At 68.1% G+C, this 15,071-nt stretch overlaps 3 protein-coding genes across 13 annotated transcripts; 2 read left to right on the top strand and 1 right to left on the bottom strand.

Annotated features, from left to right (window-relative positions):
* Positions 1-312: 312 nt before the first annotated feature.
* On the top strand, positions 313-11,216 carry LOC148410066 (SRC kinase signaling inhibitor 1-like). Of its 11 annotated transcripts, XM_088438658.1 has the most exons (21): positions 318-1,009; positions 1,116-1,469; positions 1,612-1,669; positions 1,773-1,875; positions 3,402-3,577; positions 5,398-5,424; positions 6,195-6,360; positions 6,728-6,857; positions 6,917-7,094; positions 7,222-7,895; positions 7,959-8,048; positions 8,119-8,159; positions 8,275-8,298; positions 8,421-8,581; positions 8,657-8,832; positions 8,913-9,043; positions 9,115-9,262; positions 9,343-9,460; positions 9,698-9,944; positions 10,007-10,257; positions 10,637-10,940. In XM_088438658.1, exons 2-21 carry the CDS (start codon positions 1,189-1,191, stop codon positions 10,793-10,795), a joined length of 3,339 nt encoding a protein of 1,112 aa, XP_088294784.1. In that variant the 5' UTR covers positions 318-1,009; positions 1,116-1,188; the 3' UTR covers positions 10,796-10,940. The 11 variants fall into 11 exon arrangements, with proteins under 11 accessions (XP_088294779.1, XP_088294782.1, XP_088294783.1 ...); XM_088438656.1 differs by lacking the exon at positions 1,612-1,669 and having other exon boundaries at positions 314-1,009; positions 1,116-1,212; positions 1,295-1,469; ... (1 more) ...; positions 8,657-9,043; positions 10,637-11,216; XM_088438657.1 differs by lacking the exon at positions 1,612-1,669 and having other exon boundaries at positions 315-1,009; positions 1,116-1,212; positions 1,370-1,469; ... (1 more) ...; positions 8,657-9,043; positions 10,637-11,216.
* Positions 11,217-11,254: 38 nt separating this feature from the next.
* On the bottom strand, positions 11,255-12,652 carry LOC148410067 (C-C chemokine receptor type 10-like). Its single transcript, XM_088438720.1, has one exon. The coding sequence runs from the start codon at positions 12,409-12,411 to the stop codon at positions 11,407-11,409; it is 1,005 nt and encodes a 334-aa protein (XP_088294846.1). The 5' UTR covers positions 12,412-12,652; the 3' UTR covers positions 11,255-11,406.
* Positions 12,653-13,346: 694 nt separating this feature from the next.
* LOC148410068 (receptor activity-modifying protein 1-like) lies at positions 13,347-14,956 on the top strand. The gene is made up of 5 exons (XM_088438725.1): positions 13,347-13,902; positions 13,971-14,018; positions 14,134-14,208; positions 14,291-14,447; positions 14,671-14,956. Exons 1-5 carry the CDS (start codon positions 13,785-13,787, stop codon positions 14,921-14,923), a joined length of 651 nt encoding a protein of 216 aa, XP_088294851.1. The 5' UTR covers positions 13,347-13,784; the 3' UTR covers positions 14,924-14,956.
* The last annotated feature ends 115 nt before the right edge of the window (positions 14,957-15,071 follow it).

The raw sequence follows: 15,071 nt of genomic DNA on the forward strand, positions 1-15,071 counted from the left end.
GGACAGCTCTTTCTTTGGCTCCGCTCGTTCACTCGTTTGTCATTTCGTTGGAATAAAAAACCCTCTCGCACTACCCCGAAGGACGACTTTTTCATGTTCGGTTTCAACGGAGTAGACCAAGTTCCGAACTCATCGTTTCCATTCGCAACGCGGTGTCAGTCATTTTCTAATTCTTTGCAAATGTGAAATGCGCGCGAAAAGGCGAATGCCGCGATCAGAGGTTGTACGTTTTCCGGGGTTCCGCAGGTGAGTGCGCGACGTGCTTACGAGGCGCCGGTGGCGGGCGTCGACGGACTATGACGTCGCGGCCCGCCCCCTTGACCGAAAAGGACCAAACTTTCGGCGGATGGCGACGTCTCGATGCCGGAAGCGGCATCTCCGCGCGCGCGCGCGCCGCCGATCTCGCTCGCCTGCGTCCGAACCGAAGCCTCGCGGAGCGGACGAAAAAGGCCAAGGCGCGAGCAGGTCACCCTTGGTTTGTTGGCGCCCCCGACGCCATTGCCGGAGAGGCGGGGCCTCGTCCGCGGCGGAGCAAGCCGGTCGCCACGGCAACCGCATCGCAGTGGCCTACTTTACAAGCGTTTCTGTGTGTGTGTGTGTGTGTACGCGTGTCCCGCGTTTGTTCGCTTGTGTGTGTTTGCCTGATTGTATAAGCGTGCTTTGTCTGCACGTGTCACCATTTTTGTTTTTCGTCTGCATTTTCGCGCAGTCGATGCAGATCCAGCACCTTCTTCCCGTGAGCGCCGCCTGGCGGAGCGTAGTTGACGGCGACTCGAACTTTGCGGTCCTCCCTCCCGCAGCTGCCGGCGGACTTGCGGCAGAGGCGTCCCCCTGCGTTAGCCGCAAGCGGGAGCGTGGGCCTCTGACCTCTGAACTGTCCCGCTTGCCCCGCCCCGCCCCGCCCCCGTTTGTCTTGCGGGACGCTCATGCGAGCGTTGCAAAGCCTTCATCGGGAAACGCCCCCTTACCTCCGCTGCGCTTCCGGATGGAAAAGTTTCCTCTTTAACACGTGAGCTAAAACATTTCGTATGAAGGCTTGAATGGCCACTCAAGTAAAAATGACTGCTCGTTTGTTGGGTGGTGTATCATCCGACTCCGGTGTTTTGTTTGAATAGGTGATGTGGGTTCATTTGTCAGTCGCCGCAGGAATGGCTCTGGGTCAGAAGGACCCGGGGGTCAAAAGGGACAATGACTTGGAAACCTGCCCGCCAAGTAATAGCCGTGCCGTTTGTTTCTCTGCAATATGACCCCCCCCCCCCCGAAAAAAACAAAAAGAACAATGCAAAACCTAAAGAAATCAGGACAGGACTTGATGGAAAGTCAGGCGCCTGCTCACCTTGTGTCTCATCCGTGGACGGGCGCGGCGCGGGAGCGGAGAGAGCGCCGGACGGACGCCTTGCGCCCACGCTACGGATGGTGTCGTTTTTGTGCCCGCTGGGCGGCGGGGACCCCGACGACCGCTGGCCGAGGTGAGAGAACCTCACTGCGTATTTGATATTTGCTGGCATCCCTCATTCATTTCATCGGCGGCTAGCGTTTGCGCGACAGCCCCCCCCCCCCCGCCCGCCGGCAAACACGTTCACCCCAATTTCTCCATGCGTTGGCACACAGAGACGGGAAGGTCTTCCGCAAGACGCACGCGCACAAGCGCTGGGACGCACAGACGAAGGCGAGATGAAAGTTGCTGCATACGGGGCGTCGGCCCTTTAAGAGGCAGCCGGGGGAAGCGGGGGTGGGGGGGCATCCATAAAAGAAGACTTTATCATCCGCAGGCTTGGCAGCGGCGCCGCCGACATGGGCAGACGCTGACGAGGGCGGCGAGGAGGACGAGGAGGCGCCCCCCCCGACTCGGCATGGGCAACTCGTCCTTGGCAGGCACGTAGCCGCCGCAGGTATTCTTAACTTTGCCGCCGCTCCGGACTTTCCCTCCCTCCCTCCCTCCCTCCCTCGCTCGCTCGCTCGCTCGCTCGCGCCCGCCTGCGCTCGCTGCGGCTGCGGCGCGGGAAGCGCCTCGGCGGCGTCCGGCTTCCCGCCGCGCGCTTTCACCCACTGGCGCGGGCGGGATGTCGTACGTTGCCGGACGCCGTCTCGGATTTTCGCAAGGTCTCTAAAGTAGCTGCGGATTTGGCTACGGATGGCAAATTGCCGAAGCCATTCTCTTTTCCCCGGCCGACGCGAGTGACAAAATCCCCCACTAATTGGGGCGAAACCAAGCTGCCGCCAGCCTGAAAACAAGCAATCTTCTTCTTTCTAACGTGTCCGATCAAAAAGGCTCCGCCATCTAGCGGTCAAACGTGTCATTACAGGCGCCGTCCGTCAAATAGGCGTTTGAACAAAAAAAAAAATAAATCATTCGCGACGGAGAAGGAAGCGGCGACGGCGGGCCGGATCTCCTCTCGCTCCTTTTGCCGAGCGGGAGCCGGCCAGTCGCAAAAGTCGGGGAAGCGCCGTCATGGAAGAGCGGGCGGGTGGCCGGGGGCGCGTGTGCGGATCCCAGATAGAAGAGGGGGAGGCGGAGGAAAAGCCATAGAAGTGCTCCATTCTGCGCCAGAGAGGATTAGAGAGGCGGCGGGCGGGGGGGGGGCAGCCGAGCTGAAGAAGGAGCCGGCGAAGACCGCGCTCCCGACTCCTCCGTCCCGGCGAGCCGCCCGTCAGGTACCGGGGTCCCGCGGCGCCACTTTGGCGGCGTGGAAAAAAAGACGTACGGCCGCGCGTCCGTCCGTCCGAACCGAGGCGTGCGCGGCGGGACGCGCTCGGCCTTTGACCTCAACGACGACACGCGACGGCCTCTTTGAAGTGGGCCCCGTGGAGGCCGCCTCGGAGGCGTGGCTTCCGGAGCTCCCGGAGCTCCCGGAGCTCCCGGCGTCAGCTGCGACTCGCGCTTTCCGAGGCGCGCGTCCTCAAATGGAAAGGAGCGAACGAGCCGAACGAAGGACTTTTCCAACGGGGGATAAAAGCCGCCGTCGAAATAGATGCGAGATCGCGGCGGCGAGCCGCCGGTTTTGGGGTCCCCCGCACTCGAATTCGGGTCGGGAGTCGACGGGAATTAGCGGCGATCGTGGGCCCGCAAAGATGAAGGCGTAAAAGCGAGCTCAGGCGCGCGCGCGCGGGACGCGTGCCGACGTCCGTCCTTGAGCGCCGCTCGTTTGGCAAGAAGACAAAGCGTCCGCGGTCCGCCCGCCGGCACCTCTACGCGCGAGCACTTTAGCTGAGCTTAAACCCGGCGGACGGACGAAAGGCCGAGCGGGGCTAGCGGAGGCGCGTCCCTTGCCCATCGGGAAAGCAAACGGGAGCCCCGAACGGCCGGGCCGTTTCCGGGCTCTTTGATTCGCTCCTTCCCAAACGCGCCACGCGGGCGGGCGACGCGTGTGAGAGCCGGACCCGTGCCGCCTCTGCCGCAGGTGGACGCAAGAGAAGGAGTCCCATGATCTCCGCCGGCGATGGCCCATTCCCGCGGGGTCGCCGCGCGCCGGCCGCATCCCGGGGCGAGAGGTCGGCGTCCCTGTCCCCCGAGCGGCGCGGCGGCGGCGGGCCGGAGACCCCCGACGGCGACGGAGCGCCGCTTTCGGGACGACAGGTACGCCTTCCCGTCCGTCGGGCGCAAACGGGGAGCGTTCCCTTCTCCGGCGCCGCCTCGGTCGCGCTACGGGCCCACGCGCAGGCACGCCGTACGCAGCATCCATAGAGTTGACGCCTGCAAACGCGCCTCCTTTTTCGGTCAAATCCCACCCGAGCGCTCCCCAAAATTCAATTGAGTTCAGTGCGACGGCGAGAGGCGGGAAAGCCATTTTCTTCAAGGTACGCGGAACGTAGGACGATGCCGGCCGCCCGTAGCCGAGCCCGTTCACGCCTTTGGGGCCGCGCCCCGACACCCTTCCCGATCCAAAGAAAGGGGCCGGAGAAAGAGGCGCGGAGCCCCGGCGGCCGGGCTCGTCCTCGGGCGTCCTTACCGGAGAAGCGCCCCAACTGGCCGCCGCGTCGGCAAAGGCCGAATCGGCCGTAAAGGTGTTTGGGCGCCGCCCGCGTGACGACGCGCGCTTGGACCCGACTCGACTCGACCGCAAAGGACCGAGCTGCCCGGAAAGCGCCGCTCCGGAAGAAACGCCCGGCGGATCCCAGAAAGCGCTCGTGTCGAGGGGAGGCGCCCGGGAGTCAAAGGAGCGTCCGGCCTTGAAGAAAATGAGCCCAAACCCGGGAAGAAATGGCGGCCTTCCGCAAAAGGACGCGGTCGGGCCGACGGCGAGAAGCGTTTCGAGCGAGTCGCCGACCTTTCTTTCTCACCGGGCTCCACGTGACCGCGCCGTACCCCGGCAGCGCCTCCGGATTCGGGATTCTTTGACCTTTTGGTCGCCGCTTTTGCCCAGGTCGGCGTTTAACACGCCGCCTGCTCCACGCGAAGGGAAGACGCCTTTTTTGACTTTGAGCCGGCGTCGTCGCCCGCGCGACCGCGGCGTCACGTGACGGAGCGTCGGCGTCGCGCCATTGGCCGCCGCCACGCGGGAGGGAGGGGCTCTTCTCAGGGACGAGAGACGCCGGCCGAGAGAGCGAGAGCGGAGGGAGGGGGCGGGGGGGAGACGGAGGGGATGCGTATCGCCTGCGAGGCGGCGGCGCCGTAGCCACCGGGAGAAATCCCGGCGCAGAAAATGAAGCGGCGGGAGGGAGGAGGGCCGAGGAGGAAGACCGATGCGGCGGGCGCGCCCCTTCAGTAACCACGGTAACCGTCTCCGCTCATCCTCCGTCCCGCCGGGGGAAAAGATGCGCCGCCGCCGCGTCGGCCGTGATGTGTGCGCGCGCGCGGCCAGGTACGGGGGCACGCGGTGGCGTGCGCGTTTGCCTGCAGAGGGTGTGTACAAAGATGGCTGCCGGTGCGCGCGTGTGTTTGCGGCGATGTCACTTCCGCGCGGCGCCGCGCGCGCACCTTCCAAAAATCGGACGGTGACAACACCCCCCGCAGCCGTCTGCGGGTCACTTGCGAAGCTGGGGGCGTCGATTTTTTTTTTCTAATCGGAGCGGTTACTCCTGGAGACCGAGCGGCGAGACGGCCATTCCTTTTGACGCGTCGCGTCACAAGGCCGCCGTCATAGGAAGCCTTCTTTTGGTGCGCCGCGGCGCCGTCCCTCGGCGAGGAGGCCTCGCCATCCGGCGGATTTGGGATTCCCCTTTGGCGGATGGCGAGAGCTCCTCCGCTCCTCCAGCCTCTCTCCGTTCCGGTCCCGGAGAGCGGCGATCCTTTGCCGGGTTCCCCTCGGGATTGGGACGGCGAGCCCCGGTTGAAGGGAACCTCGGAAAAGGGGCCCGATCGCGGCTGCCCGGGACCGGACTCGGACGGGCGCAACGGTCGGGCGGGATTTGCCGGCCGGGCTGACTCGCCGTTTTCTTGTCCTTCTTGTTCCTCAGCAACAAGCTAACTACTGGAGCTTCAAGGTCAGCGGCGCTCTCGCCTCCTCTCTCCTTCTCGCCCGTCGTCACGTCCCCGCGCCGAAGCCGCCGTCGCCGGCCGCGCTCACCCCCGCGTACGCGACGCCTCGCGACTCGACTCGGGCTTTTGCGGCGAGGTGTGCTTCCGCGGCTAAAATCGAGGCCTTATCGGCGGCGCCGACAAAAAAAGGAATGTTTTCATGCGGGTCCTCAGCCCCTCCCCCGCCGAGGGGCCCACCTTCGCCGGCGCCTCGCTTCGCCCGTTCGCGACGCCTCCAAGGTCACTCGCTCCAGTCTTCGTCCCTTTGGAAGGCCTCCGAAACAGAGCGCCGCGCTGTTGACCCGCTGGAGCGGGCGGGCATTACAGCGCGGCGCTCTGTCCCGGCGCCCGAATTGCCACCCTGCGCCGCCCGCCGCTCCCGTCAAAAAAGACGAAAGCCGCGGCTTGACGAGTAGCGGGCGACGCTCCCTGTCGCGTGGCCGGCGCGCACGGGGAGGGGATTCCCATCGGAAATCGGAATTCCGACAAATGGGAAGACGCGACCTCCTCCGCGCGCGAGCGGCCTTCCCGACGCCCGGCCGGTTTTCGGCCCGACCGAACGCCGACGTCGTGCCCGCGGGGACTATGTCGAGACCTTTATTTTTTGTCATCGCCGAGCCGGCGGCATCCTGGCGCCGATGCGGCAAAGCGACGTTTGGCGACAGCCTCGAAGGGACTTTGGCCCCGAGATGCCGGTCGGCACGTAGGCGGGCGGTAACCCCCGGTGCTCGCGCAGAGCCGGACGCCGCGCGCCGGCGGCAGAGCTTCCTTCTGGTCGGCCGAGCATCCGGACGTCATGTCGGAGCGCGAGCTTCCCGCGCCCTTCAGCCGCATGAACCGGCTGCGTCAGAGTCTCCCGCTGGCCCGATCCGCCGCCGGGCAGGCCAAGCTGCAGGCGCCAGGTGGCACGCCGTCCCCGCCGCGTGACTCGCTCTCCTCCTGCCCCCTCTTCATTCCTCGCCTCGCCCTCCTCCTCCCCTCTCATCCCGTCCCGCGCTTTTCCGTTCCTCTCCTCTCCTCGTGCCGTCGCCCCTTGGCTCCGCCCTTTTCCCTCGGCTCCTCCCTTTCCTTCGCTCCCATCCTCCCCTCCCTTCTTCCTCTTCGCCCGCCCCGACCCGACCCCCCCCGGCCCTTTCTCTTCCGCGCGGCGTCCGCCCCGGCGGTCGCGGCCCCGTCCATCCTCCCGCCCCGGTGGTCCCGGCCCCGTCCCTCCTCCCGCCCCCTTCGTCCCGGCCCCGTCCCTCCCCCGCCCGGCGCACGGGCCCGCAGGCATGCTGTTCCTGCAGCTGGGCGAGGAGACCCGCCGCGTGCACCTGACGCACGAGCTGAGCAGCCTGGACGCCCTGCGAGCGCTCATCGTGCACATGTTCCCTCAGAGGCTCAGCATGGCGGCGCTCAGGTAGGTCCCGCCTCCCGCCGCGCTCCCCCCGCTCGCCCTCAGCTCGCCCGGCCCTTCAGCTCCCCCGGCACGGCCCTGCTGATCAAGGACGAGAGCCGCAACGTCTTCTACGAGCTGGAGGACCCGCGGGACGTCCGCGACCGCTGCGTCATCAAAATCTACTGCAAGGAGCCCGTCTACGGCACCTACCCGGGCCAGCGCCCCGGCCCGCGTCCGCTGGCCAACGGAGACGTCAGGGTGAGCGTGTCGGGCCGGCCTTCCTTCGGCGTCTTCCGCTCCTCCCCGCCGTCCTTCGTGCGCCGTTCCCACCCACCCGCTCGCCGCTTTGCTCACGCGGCCCGTCTTTCTTTCGGGGCCTCTCCAGCGCGAGATGGCGTACGTCCCCCGGGACTCGCCCCCCAGCCGGCGGCTGGGCGCGCCGCCCGCCTCCTCCCACCATCGCTCCGCCTCGTCCTCGCCGCCTCAGGGCGCGCCCGCGCGGGCGCGGCTCCTTTACGGCGGGGGCGGCGGCGCCCGCCCCTCCTCGTACGCGGGGCCGCCGCCCCAGCACCACTCGCCGGCGCACCACTGTTCCCCCCTGGCGCAGGCCTTCGGCGCCTCCTCCAGCGCCATCCTGGAACGTCGCGACGTGAAGCCGGACGAGGAGGCCCGCTACGCCGATCCCTACTCTCTGGGCGCCGGGCTCGCCGGGGCGGCCCACTCGCCCCTCGTCGGCCGGAGCGACCCGTACGGCTCCTCGTACCGGCGAGGAGCCGGCGCGGCGGTGTGTTCCCCGATGGAGGGCGGCGGCCCCTACAGAGCGGGCGGCGCGCTCTACGACGACGCCTACGCGGGGTCCGTGTTGGCGCTGGGCGCGCGCGCGCCGCAGAAGACGACGGAGGTGCGCGAGGGCTACGGCGGCACGCCGCCGTCCCGCCGCGACTCGGCCGTGTCGTCCGACGCCGTCGGAGGCCGGGGGCCGACCTCGGAGCGGCTGTGCCCGTTGGCGGCGGCGGGGCGCGACGGGGGCGGAGGCAGAGGAGAGGAGGCGGAAACCAGGTGAGGGGAGCCCTCCGAAGGAGGCGGGGACGATGGCGGTGACGCCGCGGCGACCGTGTGCAGGCGGCGCATGGAGGCCATGGAGAAGCAGATCGCCAGCTTGACGGGCCTGCTGCAGCGAGTCCTCGGCAGGGCGCCCCGAGACCGCAGCCCGTAAGACGCGCCCTCTTTCCATCCTTCCGCGCCGCCGTTCTTCACCCGCCCCGTCGGGCTTTCCCGGCAGGGACAAAACGGAGTCGGCCAGCGACGGCTCGCGAACGGAGCGTAAGTGGGGCGAAAGGAGCCGCCGGCATGTGGCCGATTGCCGCCGGCTCGTACGTACGTCCGCTTGCGCCCGGCGCCGCTGGCATGAAACCGCCGCTCGTGCTTCTTGTTCTAGCCGGACCCGATAAAAAAGGGAAAGGTACTTATCCGCGGCCGCAGCGCATGGCGCGCCGCGCCGGCTCACAACGTCCCGCGGCTTTCGGAAAACCGCAATTGCGCGAGCGCGTGTGGTTTGTCCACGAGCTGGACGTTTTGCCGCAGCCGTGACGCCGTCGGGCCCGCTGGCGCTGATGCCGCCGCCCGCCGACGAATCGGGCCGCCCGCCGTCGGTGTCCCGCGCGCAGATGCGGCGTCACCTGCTGGGCCTGCAGCGGAGCACCGATGCGCTGCGCGCGCAACTGTCGCGGCTGCGCGACGCGCAGGTGAGTTACGTTACCGCGTCGGTCAAAACGTGCGAGCGAACGCGTGAGAGGTTCTGCCCCCGCGCGTCCGCTCAGCTGGAGAATCAGGACTGCGTGGCGGCCCTGCTGAGGCGGGCGGAGGCGGAGCTTAGCGCGTTGATGCGGGACGCCGCGCGCGCTCGAGAAGATCCCTTGCAGCGGCAGCGCCTCCTGGTGGAGGAGGAGCGCCTCAAGTACCTGGACCAGCAGGAGACGCTCACGCGCGAGCTGCGGTCAGTGCGCCGGCTTTCCTCCTTCCCCGCCCGCTTCCGACACGCTAAGCCCGACCCCGCCTTGACCTATGACCCGGCAGCGACCTGGAGCGCTGGGTGGAGGAGCTGCAGAAGAATCGGAGCGCGGCCGAGCTCCCGGCCAGCCAGCGGGACCTCCGGCAGAAGACGCAAGAGGTCAAAACGCTGGCCGACACTCTGGGCGGCCTCAAGAGTGAGCGCGCCGCCCGCCAGGCGCGTCCGGGCGGAAGCGCAGAGCCGCCCTCATCTCCGGCCCTGTCCCAGGCCAGTTCCCGGGCCTGCAGAGCAAGATGCGCGTGGTGCTGCGCGTGGAGGCGGAGGCCGTCAAGTTCCTCAAGGAGGAGCCCCATCGTCTGGACGCGCTGCTGCAGCGCTGCGACAACGTCCGCCGCGCGCTCGCCGCGCTTGGCAGGTAGAGAGAGAGAAAGGCCTTCCCCGGCCGGGCTCCCTCGGCTCGCTTGCTTCCGTTGCCCCCGTCCTCCCCCGCCGCAGACGGGCCGGCGACAAGGATGACGGGCGCCCCGCCCCCGGGACCCCGCCGTCCGTCTACCGCGCTCGCCTCGGGGCCGACGGGAGTCTCGACGCGCACGCGTCCCCCGACGTCACGCCGGTGAGTCGCGGGAGCCCGCCCCCCCCCGACCGTCCGCCGTCACGGTATGTCGAAAACCAGGCGGGTCAGAAGAGCTCGAAAATGGGCCCGAGCGCCCGGAGCGGTTGCGGGACCGCGCTCCTACATTTGCGTCCGCGTCCGCCGGTCGATCGGACCGCCCCGCGAGGACGGCTTCCCTCCCATTCGGGACCATCGGGTTCCTCCCGAAGATGCTGAAAGTAGCGCTTTGGCCGCCAGGCGGCGGAGCGCGAGCGGGCGGAGAAGCGGGCCGGCCCGCCGACGCGGTTCGGCGCCCGGGACGTCGACCGGCCGCCGGAGCAGACGCGGGCCGAGCCGCTCGAGGCCGTCCCCGACCCGGGCCCGACGGCCAAGGCGGCGGGCAAGCCGGCCGTGCCCCCCAAGCCGCCGATGGGCGCCGGCCAAGTGCAGCCGGCGGCGCAGAAGCTCGACGGCGCGGAGGGCGCCGCCTCCCGGCGGGCCTCAGGTACCCGAAAACGGCGCGTGTGCGGAACGGCCCCCGTCACCCAAAGCGCCCTACCTCCCCAGCGGACGCGGGCCTGTCCAGGTGCCGCGCCGACAAGCCGGCCAAGTCCCCGCCGCCGCCGCCGCCGCCTCGCCGCAGCTTCCCGTCGCCGCTTGCCGCCACCCGCCTCGCCGGGCCCTCGACGGCCGCGCCCAGCGGAATGGCGGAGGACGGCGAGACCCCGGCGGCTCTGGCCGAGCCGAGGCGGGCCGAGGCGCCGCGCCCCGCCTCCGCGCCGCCGCCCGCCGAGCCCTCGGGCCTTCGCGAGAAGGAGGTGCCCTCGCGCCGGCGTAGCCTTGCTTTCTCCTTGCTCGCATCGCGTACCGGAGAATAGGATGGAATGTTTTGGTGATTGCGCGCAGGTGGACAACAAATTTGGAGCGCCGCTTCGCTCGCCCGCCGCATAAAAAGAGTCCCGACGGTTGGGGTTAGGGTCCGAAGTGGTTTTCGGTCGGGCCGCTTTTTCTTCTTCCTCTTTCAAAAACTGAGGTTTGACTAGCCAAACAAAGCCCAAACCTTTTCTTGCCGATCACCGTGAGCTGAAGCCCGCTGAGAAAATTCCTCCTTTCCTTCGGTTGCGTCGGCGCGGTCGTTTGCCGTTTGTCTTTGCCGCATCCGAGCCGGCGGCGGCGCTGACCCCCGCGTTTTCGCAGGCGGCGCCCGTCTTGGGTCCGACGGTGGCGGCCCGCCTCAAACATCTGGAGCAAGGTGGCGGCAAGCCCAAAGCGGACGTCCGCCCCTCGCCGGGAGGCCGCCGGCGGCAGCAGCAGCAGCAGCAGCAGCAGCAGCAGCAGCAGGTTTTCCACTTCTAGAAGAGCCGGCGGGCTTCTTCATCTTACGTGCAATAATCTTCTTCCCACTTCCGAAAAAAAACGCGGCGAGGGCCCGACGAGCGCAAAGGGAAAAATACGAAAACGCCATCTATGTTTTCTACTTGCTTTTCTATTTTTCTACACGCGTGGCACATTTATCGTTTGGCTGATTTTTTTCCGCCGCGCGTCCTTTTCCCGCCGTGTCCCGGACGCGCCGCCGGCGCCGCTCCGCCGGCGCCGCTCCGCCGGCGCCGCTCCGCCGGCGCCGCTCCGCCGGCCGTTCTCCGGCGCGTCGTCGCCATCGTGATGTGGCATGCAAAGTGTTGACGTGCACGCCCACCCCTTGTAATCTCGCCCGTCTTCATCAGAAGTGCTCGAAAAAAAGTGGGAATAAAGGAAGGAAGTTTGGTGTGAAACCGGCCGACGACCTCCTGCCTTTCTTCCCCGCGCCGAGAAAAGCCGGCGGCCCAAGTCCGATCCGCGCCACGGAGCCCCCGCCTGGCCCGGATGAGACGTCCCCGCGGTTATGTCATCTTTTTGCCGAGGCGGCCCCATCCGCCCGCCGCGGCCTTCGGAATGAGGGACGAGGCGCGGATCGCGTCGGCAAAGCTTTAATGGGACCGGAGGGAGCCGGCGCCGGCCCGGCAAACGCGGCGCAGGAGCCGCAGCGCCTGGGCCCGGAGGCGCCGGCCCGCCAGCACGTAGCTGACGGGATTGAGGCAGCAGCGGGCGTAGGCCAGGCTGCGCGTCACGTACTCCGACAGCGGGGCGCAGAGCGGCCGCGCCATCTTCACGCTCAGCACCGCGCTGTGGGGCAGCTGGAAGAGCAGGAAGAGCGCCACCAGCGCCGCCATCAGCCTCTGCGCGCGCCGGCCGCGCCGGCTCTTGGCCCCGCCCCCGCGCCTCCCCGTCGCCCGCAGCGCGCGAGCGATGCCGGCGTAGCAGGCCGCCATCACCAGGAAGGACAGGCCGAATACGGCCACGGCGGCGCCGTCCGCCGCCCTTTTGACCCGGGCGCCGGCCAGCGTGCCGCAGTAGGCCTCGCCCCCGGAGCCCGCCACGCCGGAGTAGAGGATTTCGGGCAGGCTGAAGAGCCCCGCCGCCAGCCAGACGGCCGCCGCCGCCGCCGCGCGGCAGGGAGGCCGGCGGCGGGGGCGGCGCGAGACCGCCGCCAGGTAGCGGTCCGCGGCGACGCACGGCAGGAGCAGCAGGCCGGCGTGGGTGCCGACGGCGTAGACGGCGCGCGCCGCCTTGCACGCCGGCGCCGAGAAGATCCAGCCCGCGTTGGTGTCGGCCGCCTGCAGCGGAAGCGTCAGCAGCGGAAGCAGGTCGGCCAGCGCCAGCTGGAACAGGAAGTGGTCCGTCGCCGAGCCCCGCCGCCGGCGCCGGCCCGCCGCCAAGGCGGCCATCGCCAGGAGGTTTCCGGGCACGCCCAGCAGGAAGATGGCCGCAAAGAGGCAGGTCTGAAACACCTTGATGGCCGACTCCCGCTCGCCCGCCTCGCACCAGTGGGGCGCGCCGTCGCCGTAGTCGTACTCGGCGTGCCGCCAATCCTCCAGCGACCAGTTGGCGTACTCGGCGTAGCCGTACTCCTCCGGGGAAAGGCCCGACGGCATCCCGTCACCGAGCGCGGCCGTTTGGAAACGGGAGAAACGCGTTTTATCCCGCGGCCCGCGAGTACGTTCCGGCGACGACGGGGGAAGAGGGGGTTTTGCCGGTATCGCAACAAAAATGGCGGCCCGGGCGTCGAGCGGGGCGAACGAACGAACGAGCTGGTTCGGGAGAGCGTTTCCGAAACCCGAGTCGGAGACCCCGGCCAAAAAGCGAGTGCGGCCCGCCGTTATCAAGCGAGGACGCCCGCCTCGTCTCCGTCTCTGCCAGCCAATGGGGAGGCCCGATGGGCGGGGCCTCGCGCCGACCCCCGCGCGATGCGAAAGTTGAGCGGGCGTTCAAGCCCGGGGACGGGCCGCAGAGGGCGCCGCGCCCAGCGGGCTTTCCGCCGCAGAAAAAGCCACAAGTCGAGCTTTGCTTTCTTGTGTGCCCGCCGCGTATTTTGCGCGCGCTCGGAGGCGAGGCGAGGCGAGGCCGGCTCGTCGGAACTTTTCCTCAAGGGCCCGAGCGGTCTTTCGGCCGCCGCCGCGCGCCAACTGCGCTCAAAGAAAAGGCCGACCGTGCGCGACCGTGCGCGACCGTGCGCGACCGTGCGCGACCGTGCGCGACCGTGCGCGACCGTGCGCGCGCGCGTTTTGTTTTTTCTGCACGAGCGCGCGCGAGCAAGTGAGGAAATGGCTAAGGAGGTTCTCAGGGCCCGAGGGCGCCAACAGGAAGTTGAGGTCGCCGCCCTTTGCCCGCGATCGACGCCACTTTGTCCGCCACCCACCCGCGCAAACACGCTTTTTCTTGTTTTTTTTTCTGAAGCACTGGCACGCGAGACTGTTCCCCTGCGCGCCGCCGTACACGCACACCACGCACACGCACCGACGCTAGCTTCACTAAAGTCGAGCAAAAGACGTCTTTGCGATAGCGGTATCGGCTAGCATCCGTTGCTGACTGGAATAGTTATTGGACTTGAGTCAGATGCATGCATAATCCTCCTCCATACTTTGAAAGCCCCCCCCTATCTCCCCGATCTCGTCCAAACGGCTACTTCCTCTGGCTCCGCCCTCTTTTTTTCTTTTTTTTTTTTGCTCTCCTTTCTTTGTTCTCACTTAGTAAATTGTGTTTTTTTTAATCCCTCTGGAAAGTGTTCAGAAAGGCCCTTCTAAATCAAAGGTATGATCAACTCACACAGACGTCTACATTGAGACACACACAACTACATGTGTGCGCAAGCGTGTGGCATATTTATCACAGACCCTAATGACAAGCGCCCGCCCGCCCACGCACACACACACACACACACACACGCACACCCCACGGTTGCGGGAGAGGGCAGGGCTTGTCCCGCCCGCCGCCTTGGCAGGCACTCTCCCCAAGACCGGCGATCAGCATGCTCGCGACGCAGGTGTCGGGTAAGCGGGGCCGGGCCTTAGCCGTTTTGGCCTTGTGGCGTCTGGCGGTTTTGCTCCAGCGGACGCAAGCCGCGGACGCCGGCGCCCCGGAGCTCGGTAAAATCTTCCGCCGTCCCCGCCGCTCCACGAGGTCATCGCGTCACGCGTCCCCTTTGCGGCCGCAGGTCTCAAGCTCCCGCAAGCGCCCGCCGGCCGCTACGGCGCCGCCACAGGTGAGCGTCGGCAAAGCCCGAGTTTGCGGTCACGCCCGAGTCCTAGTTTGCTCGGGACGCGGGGGTCGGGCGGCATCTTTTGCTTTCGTCTGACGGCCTGACCCTCCGGCCGCAGAGGCGCCGAAGCGCGACGGGGGCCCGTCGTCCGACCGGCAACCGGAGCTGGAAAACGTCACCGCCGAAGACGACGGTCAGTTTAGGGTAGCGCGCGGCGGCGGCGGCGGCGCGGCCGCCCCTCTTTGACGACCCGGGCGCGTCTTCGTCTCGGGCAGAGACGTTTCAGGAGGCCCAGGAGATGCTGGCGCGCGGCGCGGGCTGTCGCGCCGAGGCCTTGGCCCGCCTGAGCGCGCCCGTGTGCGCCGGACCCTTCGAGCGACAGATGGCCGAGCTGGGGGCGGACGCCCGCTGCGCGTTGGACCACGTCATCGGGTGAGTTGGGAGAAACGCGGGACGCGCTCGGGATGGCGACCCGTAGGGAGACGGCGCCTTCGGGTCTTTGTTTGGCCTTTCCGGACGCGACGCCAAGTTCCCCGCGCGGGGCGCGAGGAGCCGGGAAGCTTTCGGCGCGGCGCTTTCCCGGATTGCTGCGCGCCGTCGGCACGCCCCGCCCCCCGCGGCGACCTGAAGGCTGTTCTCCAATGTGGCCCCTTAGCGCCTACGACGGGCTGAGCGCGTGCCTGGAGAGCCTGTCCCACCGCTGCGGCTGCTACTACCCCAACGGCGCCGTCCGCTCGGCCTTCCTGCGCGTCCACTCGGCCTTCTTCCGGCGCTGCCCCTCGCCGGAAGAGCGCCGCCCGGAGGACGCCCCCCGCCGCCTGGTCCTGGGCCTGACGCTGGCGCCGGCGGCCCTGGTCCCGCCCCTGGTGTACGCGGTGGCGCGCCGGAGCGCCCGCCGACACCAGTGAGCGCCAATAAAAAGCCTGACGCCCGCCGCTTTGGACCGGCTCTCTTTTATTCGGATCGAAGGAAGAATTTGTAGAACGGACGTTCTTGGGGCGGCGACGCCGGCCGGAGTACACCGAGCTTAAGGTCGGGCGCCCCGCGGCGAGCGTG

This window comes from Hippichthys cyanospilos, chromosome 17, assembly GCF_059441005.1.
Source record: "Hippichthys cyanospilos isolate Australia breed blue-spotted pipefish chromosome 17, RoL_Hcya_1.0, whole genome shotgun sequence".
Classification (NCBI taxonomy): Eukaryota; Metazoa; Chordata; class Actinopteri; order Syngnathiformes; family Syngnathidae; genus Hippichthys; species Hippichthys cyanospilos.

Coding starts and splice junctions, on each gene's coding strand:
- LOC148410068 (XM_088438725.1), top strand. CDS start 13,785: ATGCTCGCGACGCAGGTGTCGGGTAAGCGGGGCCGGGCCTTAGCCGTT. Junction 14,019..14,133: donor CCGCTACGGCGCCGCCACAG/GTGAGCGTCGGC, acceptor CTCCGGCCGCAG/AGGCGCCGAAGCGCGACGGG. Junction 14,448..14,670: donor GCGTTGGACCACGTCATCGG/GTGAGTTGGGAG, acceptor GTGGCCCCTTAG/CGCCTACGACGGGCTGAGCG.
- LOC148410067 (XM_088438720.1), bottom strand. CDS start 12,411: ATGCCGTCGGGCCTTTCCCCGGAGGAGTACGGCTACGCCGAGTACGCC.
- LOC148410066 (XM_088438651.1), top strand. CDS start 1,119: ATGTGGGTTCATTTGTCAGTCGCCGCAGGAATGGCTCTGGGTCAGAAG. Junction 1,470..1,611: donor CCCGACGACCGCTGGCCGAG/GTGAGAGAACCT, acceptor GTTGGCACACAG/AGACGGGAAGGTCTTCCGCA. Junction 8,582..8,656: donor CGCGGCTGCGCGACGCGCAG/GTGAGTTACGTT, acceptor GCGTCCGCTCAG/CTGGAGAATCAGGACTGCGT.